This window comes from Diorhabda sublineata, chromosome 1, assembly GCF_026230105.1.
Source record: "Diorhabda sublineata isolate icDioSubl1.1 chromosome 1, icDioSubl1.1, whole genome shotgun sequence".
Taxonomy (NCBI): domain Eukaryota; kingdom Metazoa; phylum Arthropoda; class Insecta; order Coleoptera; family Chrysomelidae; genus Diorhabda; species Diorhabda sublineata.
The window spans coordinates 13,802,919-13,821,419 of record NC_079474.1 but is presented as its reverse complement, the minus strand read 5'-3'; the positions used below and the strand labels follow the sequence as shown (position 1 = coordinate 13,821,419).

The 18,501-nt window shown below is 35.0% G+C and overlaps 2 protein-coding genes across 2 annotated transcripts in view; one reads left to right on the top strand and one right to left on the bottom strand.

Annotated features, from left to right (window-relative positions):
* Nucleotides 1-18,501, top strand: part of LOC130449307 (flotillin-2) — a 302,572-nt gene that overhangs the window by 116,078 nt on the left and 167,993 nt on the right. The window lies entirely within an intron of this gene.
* LOC130449269 (glucose dehydrogenase [FAD, quinone]) lies at nt 379-17,098 on the bottom strand. Its single transcript, XM_056786982.1, has 9 exons — nt 16,817-17,098; nt 7,416-7,876; nt 5,832-6,004; nt 4,784-5,044; nt 3,244-3,559; nt 2,723-2,971; nt 2,276-2,488; nt 1,145-1,534; nt 379-843 (listed from the first exon to the last, which is right to left on the bottom strand). Exons 3-9 carry the CDS (start codon nt 5,991-5,993, stop codon nt 557-559), a joined length of 1,878 nt encoding a protein of 625 aa, XP_056642960.1. The 5' UTR covers nt 5,994-6,004; nt 7,416-7,876; nt 16,817-17,098; the 3' UTR covers nt 379-556.

Sequence of the window (18,501 nt, the reverse complement as noted above, 5' to 3'; positions counted from 1 at the left end):
TCAATATGGCTGAAAAACAAATTCGAGTCTTAAAATTTAGTTACGTACAATCCTGATGATTCTGACAAGGATAATGATACTAATTTATTAAAATATTGAATCGTCATTAGTTTTTGACTGATTTCCAAAATTTTCTTCTTTTTTGATCATTCAAAGTGTCTGAAGATTTACTTATGTACAATCCTGCTGATCCTGGCAAGGATAATGTTACTAATTTATGAAAATATTATCTCGTCATTAGTTTTTGACTGAAGTACAAAACTTTGTACTTTTGTGATCATTCGAAGTGGCTATAAAAAAAGTTGCCAGTCCAAAGTTTTATTTAGGTGCTAACCTGGTGAACCGGGGTTCAAAGTAGCCAAAAAATGAGTCTAGACATTTCATTACATGCTCTTTATTTGGATTTATATTTTCCATATATCTTTATATTTATTAATAAATTAGATCTTAAATAATTTACAAAAATATGACTAGTTATTTACTATGGAGAAATATATCTAACAAATATGAACATCTATACAAAAAATTGAATGAAATAAATCAAAATTCATAATAACTACTGAATTTCAATCCCCCAATCTTCCTTGATCATATCAGAAGCTTTCTCTCCAATCATAATTGTTGGAGCATTTGTATTACCGCTTACTATAGTCGGCATTATAGAAGCATCAACAACTCTCAGTTTCTTGATCCCGTATACTTTCAATCGTGGATCTACCACGGCATCAGGATCCGTAGATGGTCCCATTTTACAAGTTGACGTCGGATGGTATATGGTAAAGGTGAAATGACGTAAAGCACATTCCCAATATTCGTCAGTATCGAAAGCGTATTGACCACAAGCTAAAACAATAGATAACGTATCATATTTGATTCCTACTGAATGCTTCTTCAAAAGAAGCATTGCATATCTTCTACAGAAAAAGAAATGTACACTTTTTATTGTTTTGAAATAATGGTGTTGATTTCATGGGGTTCATTAAGCTCTTATCCAGATCTCCATTCCCTGAAGATGATAACTCATCGAAACGCGAGTCAAACAGTGTAATTGTGAGTGTTAGTGTAGTTGGGGTGTAAACAGTAACCATACAAATACCAAATATTATATCAAATTTAAAAAAAAATTATCAGATCTTTCCATTACCTGGAAAAGGAATTTGATGTGGTCTGGAATTGAATCTTTGGAACGCTTTGGTAGCAGATACGTTTAGTGCTATCCTTATGCCTTCTATCAATACGTTCACATCTTCTTTATGTGTGAAATAATTCGGATTTATATCTGGATACACCATGGGATCTTTAGATTTTAATTTAATCCATCCAGTACTTTTCGGTCGCAGAAGAAGCGGTAATATCGTCCAAGTTTCCGCATTTCTTAAAGGCTTATAAACGGTATTGTAAATGCTATCTCGTAGTCCTGTGATTTTTCTAATTTGATCCGGGTCCGAGTTTATACTGCTAGGAGCGAAATGGAACTGCACGTCCGGCCATAGACCGGATTTTGGAGCGTATTTCGTATTGACAAAAGCCAAACCTGAAACAGAATATTTTTATCAAACTATTATAATTTTTGGTAGCAAATCTAACTAATTGCATTAATACAGTTATTTCGTCTGCATTTTCGTTGACCTTATTGCCCTTCAGGGGCACTACCGGTCAAAAGTTTTTGCCCACCATATAGTTTGAGTGGTACAAAACAAATAAAAACAGTGGCAGTTGCACAGCTTCGAGGATGCTTGGGATTGTTGTTATGCTAGATTAAGCATTTTTTACGAATCAAATGAGTACTACAATATTTTCAATAGCCTTCCTTCTTCAAAATCTCTTCAATTTCAAAACATCCCCCAACCATCACTGAGCCTCCGCTGTGTTTTACCTTAATCTTCAGCGGTTGTGGTTTTTCGAGGCCACCCTAAACGTTTTCTGTCGTCAAAGCTGTTGGTTGATGCATATTTTTTCACTTTGTACGTCGAAGTATTCTTAATTTGGCGCCTATAATAAATTACTATTACCTAGACTAGGAAGACTTGGGAAGAGTTTCAATCGATAGTTGCTTGTTGTTATCCAATTCAAACTCAAAGTCTGAATTTGCAAGAACTAACTTCACAAAAAGATGTCTTGGTCTAAACAGTATAAATAACAGCACGACTTCACGTTTCTTAAGGCTAACTGGGACTAAACTATAATCATAAACACGAAACGAAAACATTCACAGTTGAAGAATAATAAGCAAATGAAGTTAAAGGGAAACCAATCAAATTTATACTTGCATTACCTTCTACACCTCCTATTGACGTTAAAGGTCCTTTTTCGTTGATTATATATTCCAAAGCGACCTGCATTGTTTGATAACGTTTCCTATTAACAGTAAGCGGATCATCAATTATAAAAGTCAAACCACCTAACCCGATGTGGTCTTGTAGATTATGTCCAACTTTCAAGTCGCTTAATACGGGTATATTGAAGGATTCTAAATGCTCCTTTGGTCCTGAAATATTAATATTCTTTAAACTATGATTGTATTAAGGATCCCTATACATAATTATATCAATTTTGATTATACAGTGCGTCCTAACCCAGAGGATAACATTTGAGTTAAGTCATCAGTCAAATTTCAAATTTCGCGGTATTGCCAGACTCGAAATAAATGTTGAAAATACTTGGTTTGAGGAATAGTATCTAATTAGGAATCAATCGAATGCTAAATAAATGAAAACCTCACCTACACCAGACAGCATCAAGATATGAGGACTTCCAATGGCACCAGCACTCAATATAATTTCCCTTCTAGCTCTAACCGTTTGTGGTCTATTATTCCTTACCAATTTTACAGCATAAGCTTCTTTAGTTTTCGGATTTATTTTTATTTTTGTTACTTGAGCTAACATGGCAATGTGAAGATTCGATCTGTTTCGAACAGGTCTTAGGAACGCTTTGGCTGTCGAGCATCTCGAACCTCTCCGAATAGTACCTGAAAATGGAATTAGGTGACAATAATGTCTTTAATAACATCAGGACAAGTAATAAAATTTGAAATCCATGGAATTGATATCTTCTGCATCATTGATTTGTACTAGTCTCCCAACTGTTTATTGATCTTTATTCTATAGTAACCTCTCGCCTTCTAGAGGATCAGGGTCTTCACTAATGAAAACCTGATCTATCTGCCTTCCTCAAAGCTCTAGTTGTCGTTGGTAACCTTTTGGTCGGAAAGTTTCCCATAATTTCATCACTTTAACTCACCTTGTGCTAGCATAAAGCCAGTTTGAATCTCTCCATTGCAATCTCTGTTCTGGTAACCTAATTCCATTCCGGCTTGAAGGAAAGCTATCGATAGGGGAGTCCTCCAAGGGGATTCTTGTACACTCAAGTAACCTCCCGATTTATGATACGGTGTTTTTAACAAATACGGATTTCTATTGTCTTCAGATTTTAAAAAATATGGCAAAACTTTTTTATAAGACCATCCAGGATTGCCTTGTTCTTCCCAATAATCGTAATCGCGACTATTTCCTCTGATGTAAATCATGGCGTTCAAGACACTTGAACCTCCAAGTACCTAGAATGTATAAAAAATTGAAAATATTGTCAATAATAGTTATTTGTATGCCAAGGACTTTGCTGGACGAGTATGAAAATTGCGAGACGAGCGAAGCGAGGCGAGTAACAGACGACGCATAAGATCCAAAACTTTTTCAATTACACTGAGGAAAGAAAATAAATAATAGAGAATTATAAACATTTTATTTATTGAACAATATAATGTACTTAATGATATTTGCAATGTTTTCTTTTTCATCATCTTTAATTAATTTAGACAAAACATCGGGTAAAACAAATAATTTCAGAAAATAAAAAAATTAAGGTTATGCAGAATCATGGAAGTGAAAATGTCAACTGTCAACAAAGTGGCTAGAGTCACTCCAGAGTGTCCCGAAAGTGTTTTTGAACTGTCACTTTTACTACATGGAACACTCAAAACGCAACTTTCGGTATGTGAAATACAGAACGAACAACTTTCATATGGCCGCGTCTAAAAAAAGTTTTTGATAAAAATATTTGATTTTTGTGTGTGAGATGATTTTTGTCCTGTGTATACTAAGTCTTTTATCACAAGTTGATCCAATAGATTAAAATAACCCCTTGGTGGCCATTCAATGAAACTTCTCGGATACGAATAAATTTAAAAAATTCGAACTCTATCAGCAAATTGAGGTTGAGCTCTATCCAGCTGAAAAATAAAATCCCCAATGAATTGCATAGATTATTTTTGCCAGGTTAACAGGTTTCTCCCGATAAAGAAAGGATGATCCACTAACCAAACATTTAATTTATTTGAAAACTGAATATCTATCGAGGGTTTTGGTCAGACAAATATCTTGTCGATTGACATGACCATTTAAATAGAATGTAGCTTCATCGGAAATACAAATATGTCTCAAATTATTTGGATCTTGGGAAATATTATCATCGATAGTTTCATTATATTGCAGTCGTGGATCTATATCAACATTTCTACTTGAACTGGATGGATTTACTAGATTGTCCATCATGTGGAAATTATATAAAACTTGCACGATCATTGGTCTAGATAGTTCTTGGTTTTTAGTATTTCATTGATGCACTTTTTGGACATCTTTGACGTAGAACATCTTTAAGACAGATATGATATATCTAATTGCAGCTTTTTACTATCTTTCTACATTTCTAACATCCATGGGTTTATTTTAGTGCTTATTTAGCATTATTCTGATACATTAAGTACAGAAAAGTAATTACATACTTTACCCCTTGGCCAATTACACCGATCCCCTAGCATCGCTAAACAATAAGGTGAATCCACCGGAGGGGAAGTCTGGTACATCCAATCCATTTCCGACATTTGCAGATATCCACTTAAAGTTGGTATATCGGAAACTTCATTTTCGTTACCACCTGCTTCGATGAGTAAAACCGTCCAGTTTGAGATTTCGGATAGTCTGGAAGCGACTACGGCACCAGCTGAACCTCCTCCGATTATTATGAAGTCGTATTGAGGCCTGATCTTCAATAAAAAAAATAATCAACTATTAATGACCTTTGTATATACACAATACTCCTGAGGATCGAAACTATGGGGTAGGCCACCATCCAATAGTCATACTCGCAACCATTCATACATCTTAGCTCCAATGGAAACTTTCAAGCAGTACATACCTCAAAGAGTGCACACTATTTCAAGATCCAAGATCTCATAAACTATGATCATACTCGCGCCAAATTAAAATCATTATCTTAATTGAAGTGAGCTCAAATTTTAACTACACTTAAATTTGTTTCCTTATCGAAAACTGGTGAATATCACCAGGATATTAACTCATATATGTTTGAAAAATACTTTTTCTTGGTGGTAGCTACCACCGTCCAGTCCTAAACTCCTTGTACCTCCGCGTACCATTTGTTTTGGTTTTTCCTTCTCTTCCTAACCAGATATGAGTTAAATACGAAGAAGATTTAGAGCTGGAAGGTCAAGCTTAGATTGGGTCAGAAATGACACTATAAAATGGCAAATTAACTTGAAAGAAACAATTATAGAACATAATGAGGGAAAGAAGTTGATTTGGTACTGGCACGTGTAGAAGAAGAGGGAGGAAAAATTACCAAAAAAATTGTGAAGTAGATCCCACAGAAGACTAAAAGCAGAGGAATACCAAGACATGCAGTCACATGAAAGAGTGGCAATTAGGCTTCAGGTTGAACCCGAAAAAACTAGTCCGAGAAAATAGAGAAAGTAAACTGATAATTATCTGACTTTTCTACACATTTTTCGCAAAAACAAAAAAATTACTTACGTGCATAGTATTTGTTGGATGTACTTCAGGGTCTATAGCTAAATATCTCATGAATGCTATGCCTGCAGCAAAAACAGGCACTAAGCCTAATATCGTCAAAGGATTCGTGGTAATCCCAATTGCAAAATTCGCTACTTGTCCTATAGCTGCTAAAGCCGACATTTCGATTCCTTCTAGAAAATATAAACGAATGGAAAGGCTTCAGAAGTCAAGTATTAAATTTGGTACTTCAAATTTAGTTTTATCTTCAACTCTTTTAACCTTTCCAATTAAAATAATTTTCGAATTTCCCTTGAAAGATTTCTTTGGGGTGAGATGAAAATGTTTAGTTTAGATATGGAGACTATTATACATGGTTAACTAATTTAAAGTGTGTGCGGGTTGTTTTTATAGAAAAGTTATTTCTTTTTCAAATATGCTCGTTTTTTGGAATCTCTATCTTTCTATTCTCAAGTAAACTGTACTTTTTTTAAAGATAATGGATCAGAAAAATCATGTATTTACCAAAAAAAAACAGTTCATTAATCTCCTAGGTCGGCGAACTTGTCTTCGCTATTTTTTAAACAGTTTTACTTTCTTACAACTAATTGCTCTAATTATTATTTCATTTCGGAAAAGTAGTGTTTAAATTAATGCAAAAAGAGCTCATTTGAATGATAAAAATTGAACAAACGGCATACCTATTGCACCTGTATACCTGAACTAGTGATTTCCAAGTTATTTAGACCTCCAGAGCCAAATTTCTTCGGGCTTAAACGACTGACCTATCCGATTTTCGTTTTTATCTTATATTGAAGAGATATTAAAAATAATTTTTCTTTTATAGGTAAGTTTGATAAATCAAAGACTAATTACAATAATTTGTATATGTCAGATCAATAAGTACGAGGTCTGGCTATTAAATAAAGAGACTGGTTACGAATAAGAGTTTTATTATAAAAAATATTTTTTCCATTGGTCAAAGCAGTGCTGGAAGTCTTCTTTGGTGAGTGCCTTTAAGAGCTCTGCCGTTTTTTGTTTTATCGCTTCGATCGACTCAAATTGGGTCCCTTTCAAGCAGATCTTTTTCTAACCTTTCAAGGAAATCTGAGCAGACCCGTTGACCAAGAGCTTTTGGTCAGGAGTCAGATTTTTTTGCACCAACTTCGCACAGACTTTTGTCATGTATAAACTTTTTCTAACCGTTTCTTTATCGGCGTTTACAGCCTCGGCAAGCATCCGGATTCTCAATCGGCGATTTGCATGTATGATTTATTGATTTTGGTCACTGTTTCCGGACTTGAAACAGTCACAAGTCGACTTGGGCGTTGGTCATATTCAGAGCTTTTTCGGCCTTCACTAAAGCGCTTACACCACTCAAAAACACGCGTTCGAGATAGAGAATTGTCCCCATAGGTCTATTGCCCAATTTATTACCCTCAGTAGGAATTTTTTGTAATTTAATGAGAAATTTGAGATTGATTATTTTTCGACACGTTCGTTTCAATACCCAACGTACTACTCGTTTTTTTGCATAGCATTACAATTTGTATATATATACAGTTAGAGTACATCAAAATCTGATTGTAAAATTTTCATACTTACTTCTGTATCAAGTTTATCACAAATTTTTGGCACGTTAAACTTAATCTAGTTCCTAAATATATGTGTTCAGCATTCCACTACATCCACATACCCATATTAATCTCATGATTCAATATTTTCGGTGTATAATTTCTTATACTAACTTTCTTCATTTGAAATCTCGGCAAATCTTTGTTGTTTATACAAGATTTGATGCATAAGTTGTTTTTTAAGTAGTCCAATTGATCGGTTTTATCTTTTTCCGTATCAGTTTTTTTATTATATCTGTCGGATATTTTATATTGAATATTTTGTTTACAACAATGTGGTGTCGTATTGTAAATTGGCGTGAATACTTCTCTTAATTTCGGTTTTACAACGTCAGTTTTGTATTTGATTCTGTGATCTGCGTTTGGATATTTCACTTTTTTTGTTATTGTTCCCGCTGTGTTCATTGCCTTCTACAGGAAGATGAAGAAGTACTGTAAAATAGAAAAATATATTACGAGGACCGTTTTTTTTTCAACTTCCGATAGGCTATAAATAGAAAAAAAGTTCATGAAAAACAATAATTTTATTACCAAAACATTGGTACACATAATCACCGAAGAGATTGGAAATTTGTCATATCTGTGGACAAGCTTTTCAATACCCTCTTCAAAAAAAATTTTTCCTATATACACGACTCATTCTCCGATGGATTTCTGCAGAAATATGGTCTTCAGCCTTTAGAAAACGAATCACATGGCTGTATCACAACGCCGACTGACACCCGAATGTCAACAATGGCTGAGTGTGTAGTGCGAGAGCTTCGCAGTTGCCTACAGCGCATGCCCGCTCTCTTCTGCCCGCATAGCGTCTGCACGGAGCGATCGGAGGTTGAAAAAAGATGGCACTCGTATATTACAAGGAAATAAATCATGGAAAAAAGTTTGAGGTTTGAATAAATGGAGTTCTAAATAATGTACAATAGATTGTAACTTTATATTCATCTATCTACCTCACCAGCAAGTTCTTTAAGCTACTCTGAGTTGTGCTACCACCAGTGTTGTTCACACGAAAAAGTGCGAAACGTTGAAATAACCAAACTGGTTGAAATTTGATTATGACATTTTGGGATAACGGAGTGACAAAATTCAACGATTGGTGTTTAACGTAATCTAAAAGCTGATACAAGCTGCTAAACCAGTCGATATTTTTTGCCGTATATTCAAAAAATTGTATCTCCAACAGGTCAGTGTAGAAAGTGGAATGTAGACCACCTGGTAACGTACGCAGTAAGTTCCGAAAAACTAGTGAATTGGTTATGGGGTTAACGGTTAACACACCCTTGTTATCGATGACCACAGCTGATGCCATAACTTCAGGTCTGTCAAGTTAGCAGACCAAAAATAAATTCTGACAAGCTCAAAAACTGCCGTTTTTTGCCGTGAAATTTCCGCTAATTATTTTAAAAAATAATGGGGTCGCTCGCTAACTTTAGTATCAAGCCACCCCCTATAATTATATAGATAATTGCCTTTTTGTTTTACCCCAGATGCCAACGAGCCCCGAAATCAGCAATGATATTTCCGTGAATGGCAAATCAAGCGGCAATTATCTATGTGCTTTGTTACACTCATTGTTTAGAGGGATCTAATATTTCATTTTCATTTCATTTACATTGATAGTTAAGTTAGCTGTCCACTTCTTAGGACATTGCTTCCCTTTGTACGGATATTCAAACTGAAATAATAGATAATTGTCGCTTCAATTGTCATTTAAGAAAATACGAACCCCGATGTCAAGACACGCTGGCAAATGGTGAGAAGACATTAGGGTTCTTTTGATCGTATTTGGCATGGTTATCAACTTAGCAGGCTACCTCCTCGGTTGCAGCTTCTCTTCGTGCGACCATCCATTTTCAATGTTCGATTGCCGCTTACGAAAATATCATTGCCTGGCTTGATAAATGTGGGGAGCCCTGACCGGGCGATGGGCTTTTCTGATGGAACAGCAAATATCAAACGGGTAATCCATTTACTTGAGTCAACTGATTGGAATCTGGAGTAAAACCTGCTCACGAAGAAAGTGATTCCTTTCACGAAGTCGAGTGCTTACATGTCTCCAGGATCATAAAAAGTGTAATGGCTAAGTTCAAGTAAAAACAGCTTCAGAATTTGGCTCCATCTACTGGGAAAACATCTTAAAGGAAGCTCTTTAGTTTGTTTTTGTGAATGGGAAGTCTTTCGGTTCGTTAAAGTTCTAGTCTTCTTTTGTACAGATTAGAACATTCATCGTATAATAAAATTATTATTATTTTATCTTCAAAATATAAATATTTCGACATATTTTCTACTATATCATTAATTGCGACCTCGACTATTAAGGTGAGTGGATTAACACGTTTGTGAAATCCAAAAATTGCTTTATGTGTGAATTACTCAATGCAAATTTGTTTAATGAATGAAGATCTCGAAATCAAAATTAGTATTATCAAATTTTTGTGAAGTAATGAATTGAAATTATTTACCAACAAATTTATGCAACAACTTATGTGAAGTAATTTTTTTTAAATATTTTTAATTGGATTATCATTACCCCTAAACTTTAGACATTGGTCGTAGATCATGTTTATTTCGTCTTTGGCCCTTGGGAATTGACTCGCTATGTAGTGTTTCTCGGGAGTGAACCGTGCGTTGTTTCACATAAACGGCAATTCGAGAGTAAGGCGTATAGAAAATGAGAAAACAGGTTGAGTAGTTCGAAGAGACCAGATGAACAATGGAAAAACCAAAATCCGGGCATCCAAGGTCTTCTAGAACGGTCCAAAGCGTAGACAGTCTTTGGTCTATTCGTCACGAACCTGAGTTGTCTATTCGGAAGCGTGTTGTTGCTTTAAACGTGTATAGATCACCATTATTTTGCATCTTACACAAAGATTTATGCTTGTACTCTTAAAAAATCATTTGATGGAAGAATTGAAGCCTCAGGATGCTAGTTATAGATTTGGTTTTGTAAAGTAGATGATTGAGCTCTTACCAACTCTTGTTTTCGGATGAAGCTCATCTTAATGGACACGACAACAAGCAAAATTGTCACTATTGGAGTGCAACACCACTCCTTACATTCGCCAAAAGGGACTATAGGCACTTACTTTTTTGGAAAATGAAAGAGGTCGCACAGTTACAGTAAAGTTACAGAGCGTTATGTACAAATGTTAGACTAATGAACTCCAAAATTTATAACTAAAGAACATGGTTCCAGCAAGACGTAACAACTTCACTCACGTCCAATAGATCTCTACCACAAGTTCGTACTCTACTCAATGATGATTGAACATCTATGGACTTTTTTCTGTGGGGTTATGTGTAAAGTCTACGCTAACAAACCGACTTCCCTCGCAATATCATGTTTCTATTTTAACGCAAATATTTAGTTCGAGTGGTGTCTGCCGTTTGGATATATCTGTGGATATTAGTCTTGAAGTTGTGTAGGCTGTAGCTTCGGGTAAGACGTGATTTCATAGGCTTGCACTTCTCCAAATGAAGAAGTTACGATAAATTGACGTTCTGGACGTCTCAGCTCGGGAGATCATCTGCCGTGGTAATATCGGTAAAATAGACATTTCTTCTATGCTTTGAGCTGTCTGGATTACCATTAAGTCTAATTGCTCTTTTATGTATTCAAATCTCCTAAAGGTATGCCATACGATTATCCTAAAAGTATGCCATTATCAAAAGCCTTCGATATGTCCAGCGCGATTGCTGTTGATTTCCCATTTTTCTCTATACCCTCAGTTCATGGACCAGAAGATTTTCGAGTGTTCTACTATGAGAAAACCGTATTGATGATAATGTTAAAAGACTCAATACCGTGTCTTTCAAAACATTCGCATGCGTGTTATATCACTGCTTTAAGTGCACCAAACAATCACATGTTTATAACGTATAGATTAATCGCAAATTAACAATAAGGTTTAGCCAATAAAAGCTTGTGGTACGTTTAAGTTCTCCTCCCTATCGAGCGGTCGAAAGAGCCATAAAAGTATTAGTACAGTAAATAAAGATCGCAAAATACCTTTTGCGATTTTACCAGGGATTGATTTTTTTAATTGGCAGTTATTGATGGGTACTTTCAACCGTCAAATTATTTACCAGAAAAAACATGTGGAAGGCACCGGGAAAATGGCTCAAAAGTTCCTATAACCCGTTTTTCGCCAATAACTGCCGTAATATGGCAGTTAGATAGTTCTTTTTGGGCTTGAAATGAACATCAGTTCATTATCTACAAGAATAGTCCTGATGACTTTTTTCGCAACATTAATATTTTTCGAGAAAACAGGGGCTCGAAAATCCCCAATTTTAACAATGTGAAAATATGTCTTCTCGACTTCGAGGCTTAGGACTTTAAAAACTGATTTCGATGTTTTGAAGTGTAAAGACCAATTGTAGATGGGGCCACCACGTTCCTCCTATTCGCGAAATTATAACGGCCCCATTTCTTAACAATTCTCGGGGTGCAAATGTGATTATTTCCTTCGTCAATAATCACTTAGGCTATCTCAGTTCGATCACCAAATCCTAACAGTGATAACATGAGAATGTTATTGGCCAAAAAATTGCAAAAATCTGCTTTTTGCCAATAACTTTTTGGGCTAAAAATCAAGATTAAATCATTATCTACAAAAATTGTCGAAACAACTTCGTCGAGATAACAAACCCCAAACGCATCCCGCATTTGGCGCGCTGCCGGGATGCAGAAGGGCTCGCTCCACGCGTTCTCGTAGAAGCAGGTGGTCAAATTGTTCAATAACTCTCTCTCTCCTCGATATTTTTCGACTATTATCCAATTCAGCCAAGTTTTGTTAATAATTGTTATTCAGTTGAATCTTTTTTGATTCTGAGGCTTTGAAAGGTGTTCAGAAAAATTAATTTCGTAACATCCGGGTATATTAACAAACAAGATATGTTTTAAGGTCGTTTTTTCTTGGATTTTTGGAGTTTTTAAAAATCCTGGGGTCTTTAAGGAAATAAAAAATAATTAATCATCAGATCGCCGCAAATGCACATCATTGGAAACCTTTTTAGTACCTCTTTTCTTTTTTTTCTCCGTAGTTTTCTAGAAAATTTAAAAACCGTGGACTAGAGTGAAAACTGAACTTTTTTTCGAACATTATTTTCTCTTCACCCACGATTTTTGTCCGTTCGAGAATGTTACTTTCTAAAAGGCCACGTTCTGATCTTTTCATTGATAGATAATGAACTGATCTCTATTTTCAGCCCAAAAAGAACCCCCTAAGTGCCATAGTTCGGCAGTTATTGGCAAAAAGCAGATTTTTGCAATTTTTTTGACCAATTTTCCGGCCCCATTCTCATGTTATCACTGTTAGAATTTGGTGATCCACCTAAGATAGCCCAAGTGATTATTCCCGAAGGAAATAATCACATTTGCACTCCGAGAATTCTTGGGGCCTTCGCTGAAGGTCGTTATAATTTCGCGAATAGGAAAAACGTGTATTTTTAAATTCCTGGACCTCGAATTCGAGAAGAAACTGACATATTTTCATATTGTTAAAATTGGGAAATATTAATGTTGCGAAAAAAATCATCAGGACTATTATTGTTGATAATAAACTGAATTGATATTATTAGTCCTACTTTAATTAATATGCCAAAAAGTTTTACAAATATACGTTTAAAATTCGTTGAATTACAGCAAGATTTCAGTACTGTTTCTACATCCTATTTAATAAGGAATTTATAAATATGTTTACACTTTCACTACTTTCTTCATTTCGTAACAAGAATTGTGTATTGTATTATCGACAGATGTATATGTAATAAGGTGATTATCCTTCCCGCTATATACAAAGTGAGTTCCATACATTTTGGTTTGTTAATATTTCAAAATATGACCGATTTTATCGTAGTATTTCACAATTTTCTAATAGAAATATTTATTTTGTTATGTGAGGAATGTCTCTCATGAAATTCATGTGCATTCAAAACTGAGCTTTCCCGAAAAATATATCTGAAAGAGTCGATTTATCGAACAGCTCCCGCGATCTCCTGACACGAGTTCTATATATCATATCGTTTGGAGTCACTTGAAAACATTGTTAAATAAATATAACCTAAAAATTATCTGGTATCAAGAAATGAAATTAGAGATAAGCATATGGAAAAAAATTTATGAAAAAAGAAATATTTGATTGGACAAAAATTGCAAATTAGGAGGAGCACGTGGAAGGCTTCGGAAGTACCTGGCTTGACCTAGAGATGGCGGTAGTTGCTTGAAAATTAACACTGCAATAAAAAAGTACAGAAAGCGTATTTTTTGAGTTTGGAGACGCCACGTTGTTTAGTATTTGCTTGGAAGCTATCAATAGTAAACGTTTGCAGTGAATTTGTCAACATCGAAAAAAATGACACAATACTTTTATTTGGAAGACCTTAGTCCAACCCAGAAGTAGGTTCTACTCTGGGTGAGACTGTTTCTTCGTTATCAACAGTTAAATATTGGGTAGCAAAGTTTCGACGAGACCAAATGAGGTGACGACTCCAGAAATGTTGAAAAAAATCCACTGGATGATCGTGGACTGGAAGTGCGCGAGCTAGCAAACATAGTAGGCATTTCAAAAAGGGACGTACATCGCATATTAACAGTAAATCTGGACATGAGAAAGCTGTGCGCAAGATGTGTGCCGCGTTGACTCACAATGGAACAACTACAGATGTTTCCATCGAGTGTTTGACAATGCTTCACAGAATTTTTGCGTCGTTTCGTAACCATGGATAAAACGCGGGTCCAGCACTTCACGCCCGAAAACAAAGAAAAATCAAAAGAATGAACTGAAAAGGGAGAATCGGCTCCAAAGATGGCAAATATCGTTACATCTGCAGGCGTCGGTTTTATGGGAAGCGCGTAGGATAATTTTCATTATTTTTGTTGAAAAAGGAAAAACTATTAACGGTGTTTATTATTATATTATTACAAAGTCGTGAGGAATAGGACAAATATGGAAATACAAACGATTAAGAGACAATTCTGGGAGAAATACTCATCAGACATGGAAAACGACTTATATGGGGACAAAAAAAGATCTGGAATATGATAAGGAACATCAAAAGACCAATCAATGAATACATCCACACGAAAACAATAACGTTAAAAGAATGGGAAAGGTATTTCCATGAGCTCTACGGTGACATAATAACAAACCAATCCACAGAACAGAAACAAGGAAATATATCTGAGGAAGGAGAAGACATCCAACAACAATTAATATCAAAAGACAAAATTGAAGCAACAATGCGCAAGATGAAAAATAGGAAATCACCAGGGCTGGATAACATTAATAACGAGCTTCTTAAATATGGTGGCAATGAATTAATAGACCAAATGCATGTCATGTTCAACAAGATATACGACCAGAGAAAAGTACCAGAGGAATGGAAAGTAAGCATAACGATCCCCGTCTTTAAAAAAGGGGAAAAGAAAGATCCAAATAATTATATAGGGATCAACCTCCTAAGCACGACTTCAAAATTACTAACAAAAATTATTGCAGAAGAAATCTCAAGTAGCGGCATGAGCGAAGAACAACAGGGATTTAGAAAAAATAGATCAACCATAGACGCTATATTCATCTTAAGACAGATTGCCGAAAAGGCCATAGAGTACAATAAAACCGCGTTTATGTGCTTCATAGACTTAACAAAAGCATTTGACAGAGTGAGATTACATGACGTCATTGAGCTACTAAAAAAACGAGGCGTAAACCAAAGGACAATAAACATCATTCGGGACATGAACAACGGAAATAGCACATATGTAAGAGTAAACAACGAACTCTCCAGTAAAATGCCAGTATCAACAGGGATCAGACAAGGAGATAGTCTCAGCCCAATACTCTTCAACATTATAATGGACGAAATCATAAAAAAAGTCAAAACGGCAGGCAGAGGATACAGAATGGGAAAACATGAGTTTAAGATAGTTTGCTGCGCTGATGACGCGGTTGTGATATCTGAAGATGAGGATAATCTGCAAAAATTGCTACACATATTTGAAACAGTTGTAGGAGAATTCAATATGATCATATCGAAACAAAAGACACAATCCTTGACAATAGCGAGAGAACCAAGAAGATGCAAACTGGCAATTTATAATAAAAGTGTAGAGCAGGTTAAGTCTTTTAAATATTTAGGGGTTAACATCACGAGCAATAGGAACTTGAAACAAGAAGTCAAAACGCAAACAACAGCAGCATCTAGGATATCAGGATTCCTTCGAACCGTGATGTGGAGGAATAAATTTTTAAGTATCGAAAGCAAAACACGGATATATAAAACTTGTGTCAGACCAGTAATGACATACGCCATAGAAACGAGGGCGGAGACTGCAACTACTAAACGGATTCTTAGAACAACCGAGATGAAGACATTACGTTCAATCACAGGGAAAACACTAAGAGACAGAATAAGGAGCAATGAAATCAGAAGAATGTGTAACGTTCCGGATATAGTGAGATGGGCCAGAACTAGAAGAAGAGCATGGAGAGTTCATGTCAATAGAATGAACAACGATCGACTGGCGAAAATCGCAAAGGAAGAGAGACCCAATACAAGTAGACCGCCTGGAAGACCACCAAAGCGCTGGTATGAGAGCTGGTCCTCGCAGTCACAACTTAGGCTGCCTCTTTGAAAACACAAGACACAGTCTTAAAATAAGAAGAAGAAGAAGAAGAAGAAGAAGGTGTTTATTATGCAAACTTATTGCAATATTTGAGCGAAGAAATCAAGCAAAAACGGACACATTTGGTTAATAAGAAAGTGTTGTTTTATCAAGAAAATTCACCAGCTAACAAATCCGTTATTGAAATGGCCAAAATTAATGAAATAAAGTTTGAATTGCTACCTCATGCATCCTATTCCCAAGATTTAGCCCCCTCGGATTATTTTCTGTTCCCAGATTTAAAAAAATAACTCGGTGGTCTAAGATTTTCTAAAAATGACGAGGTATGGTTATTTTGATGATTCTTATTATAAAAAGGATGTCGAAATAAATTTTTCCCAAAAATTTTTGTGTTTTCCTTATTAGGCCAGGTACTTCTGGGACCGTTCTCGTATTCAGGATGATCCCAATCAATAAGTAGAACAGTTTTTGAGAATTTTGTTCAATTTTTAATTAATTTTATACATTTGCAGTTCAGTTCAGATTACGTTGTTGCATACGTAACAAATTTAATTGATAAAGAAAATTATAAACGAATTCTCTGTTACTTTTAAAATAAAAAAATTCAATTTTATATAGTAAGTACAACTGAATGCCATTACTTTTCGATATAATGGCAAACCGTTGTCGAAAAAGTGTAGTTTTCAATAGAAATAATCTTTTCATTTATATTTAAATAGAAATTTTGTAAGTAACAAACTTACACTAAAGCAGAAAATGTAATCCTTGATGTACACCATCTTCAATTTGTCACAATCACCACAAAACGAACACACGCAATTTAGATTCGATTGAACGTATTTCAATAAAGTAAATGTTCGACGATGCGCGTCGGACGTACAAAATGCCACGAGAGAAATTTTAGAGAGGTGTTTGTTGTGTTTCTCGATAACTTCACTGTGTGTATGGTAGTCTTGTAGACATAAGAATAAAAACGAAAGTTTAACTTGGAGAATGGTACTTACAAGCGTTAATTATTGTCTACGCTTTTATTTATTCAATCTCATGCATGCAATTCATTATAAATGAATCGTTTTTAAAACTATATTTACAGATATTACTTTTTTTACACGTCCTTTTATATAAACAATAACAGATTGTTGTTTATGAACAATTTTAAGATGTTAGTAGATTATACTAACCATTCCATCCAAATAAGGCTGGGCTTTCTTAGTTGACCAACGAAGAAACGTACCAGCAGTATAGTTGGCAGCATTATCTTGCTGTAATAACGTCTTATCCTTCACGTTTTCAAAAGAGATACTGCAAAATAACGCTAACAATTCACCACATTGTTCATTTTTAGATTGTTACTGTTACCAATTTTGAAAAAGTAAGGATAAACTACACCTTGAAACGATATTACGTATCACGCAGTTACCTTTTGGAATGGAAAAGCTTTTAGTCAGTATTTCGTTGGTTATTGCCACTCCAACACGGAAATTTTATATATTAACGAACCCACAGTGAGATCTAAGTATAATCATCAGTGGTGAATAAATTATGGACCGTATCCACCGCCTTTTGGCACCCAATGATTGTATCTTATTCAAAGCAAAAATAAATTGTGTGGTCAACGTTTTTTTACACCTGAAGAAGCGATTGGTGCTTTCAAATCACATGTTCAATCAGAATGGAAATTGATTAAATATTTTTGAAAAACAACAAAGCTATAACCAATTATAAATATTTGTCTATTTCAAACTTTAGTAGAAACCCTCGTATTCTGTGACTTTTCAATTTTCTGTGGATTTCTTGTTATAGCCTCATACATCTGATAGAAAATAGTCTTCGGTGGACTTCTTTGCACCTCGTTTCATTAGCAGTTTTTCCAAAATTTAACACCCAAAAGTTAATAGCGTTATATAGCGTTAATATCATGTTAAATTTAAAAAAAATCGATTTTTTTTCATATTTCGATAGGTTATATCTTTAAAAATAACATACTAAAATTTTAAATCGATATCTTGAATAGTTTTTGGGTTACATCCATTTAAAAGAGTAGGCAGTTAGATAATTGCATTGGCTACGGGACATACCATCATTTTATCTTTAAACGCGTTTTTCTCGAAACAGCATTTTTCAAATTTGCTGGAGGGATTACTCGGAGACAAATAGTTCTCCATACGATGACCCTCCAGTTTTTTGATCTGATCAAAAATCGAATTTTGGCAGGCCAAAAACGACCAAAATTTTGGGAGAAATTCATTTTTTTTAAATATGCCGCCAATTCGTCAATTTTTGATTTTTTTGTTCGCCCGAGGGTCATCGTAAAGAAAATATGCTTTAGTTTAACAAGAATTTTTTTTGTTACGTTTTATCAACGGAGAAGGCTGCAATCACTCCAGTAGTGGAGGACCTTTTTTTCAAAAATATTTAATATTTTATT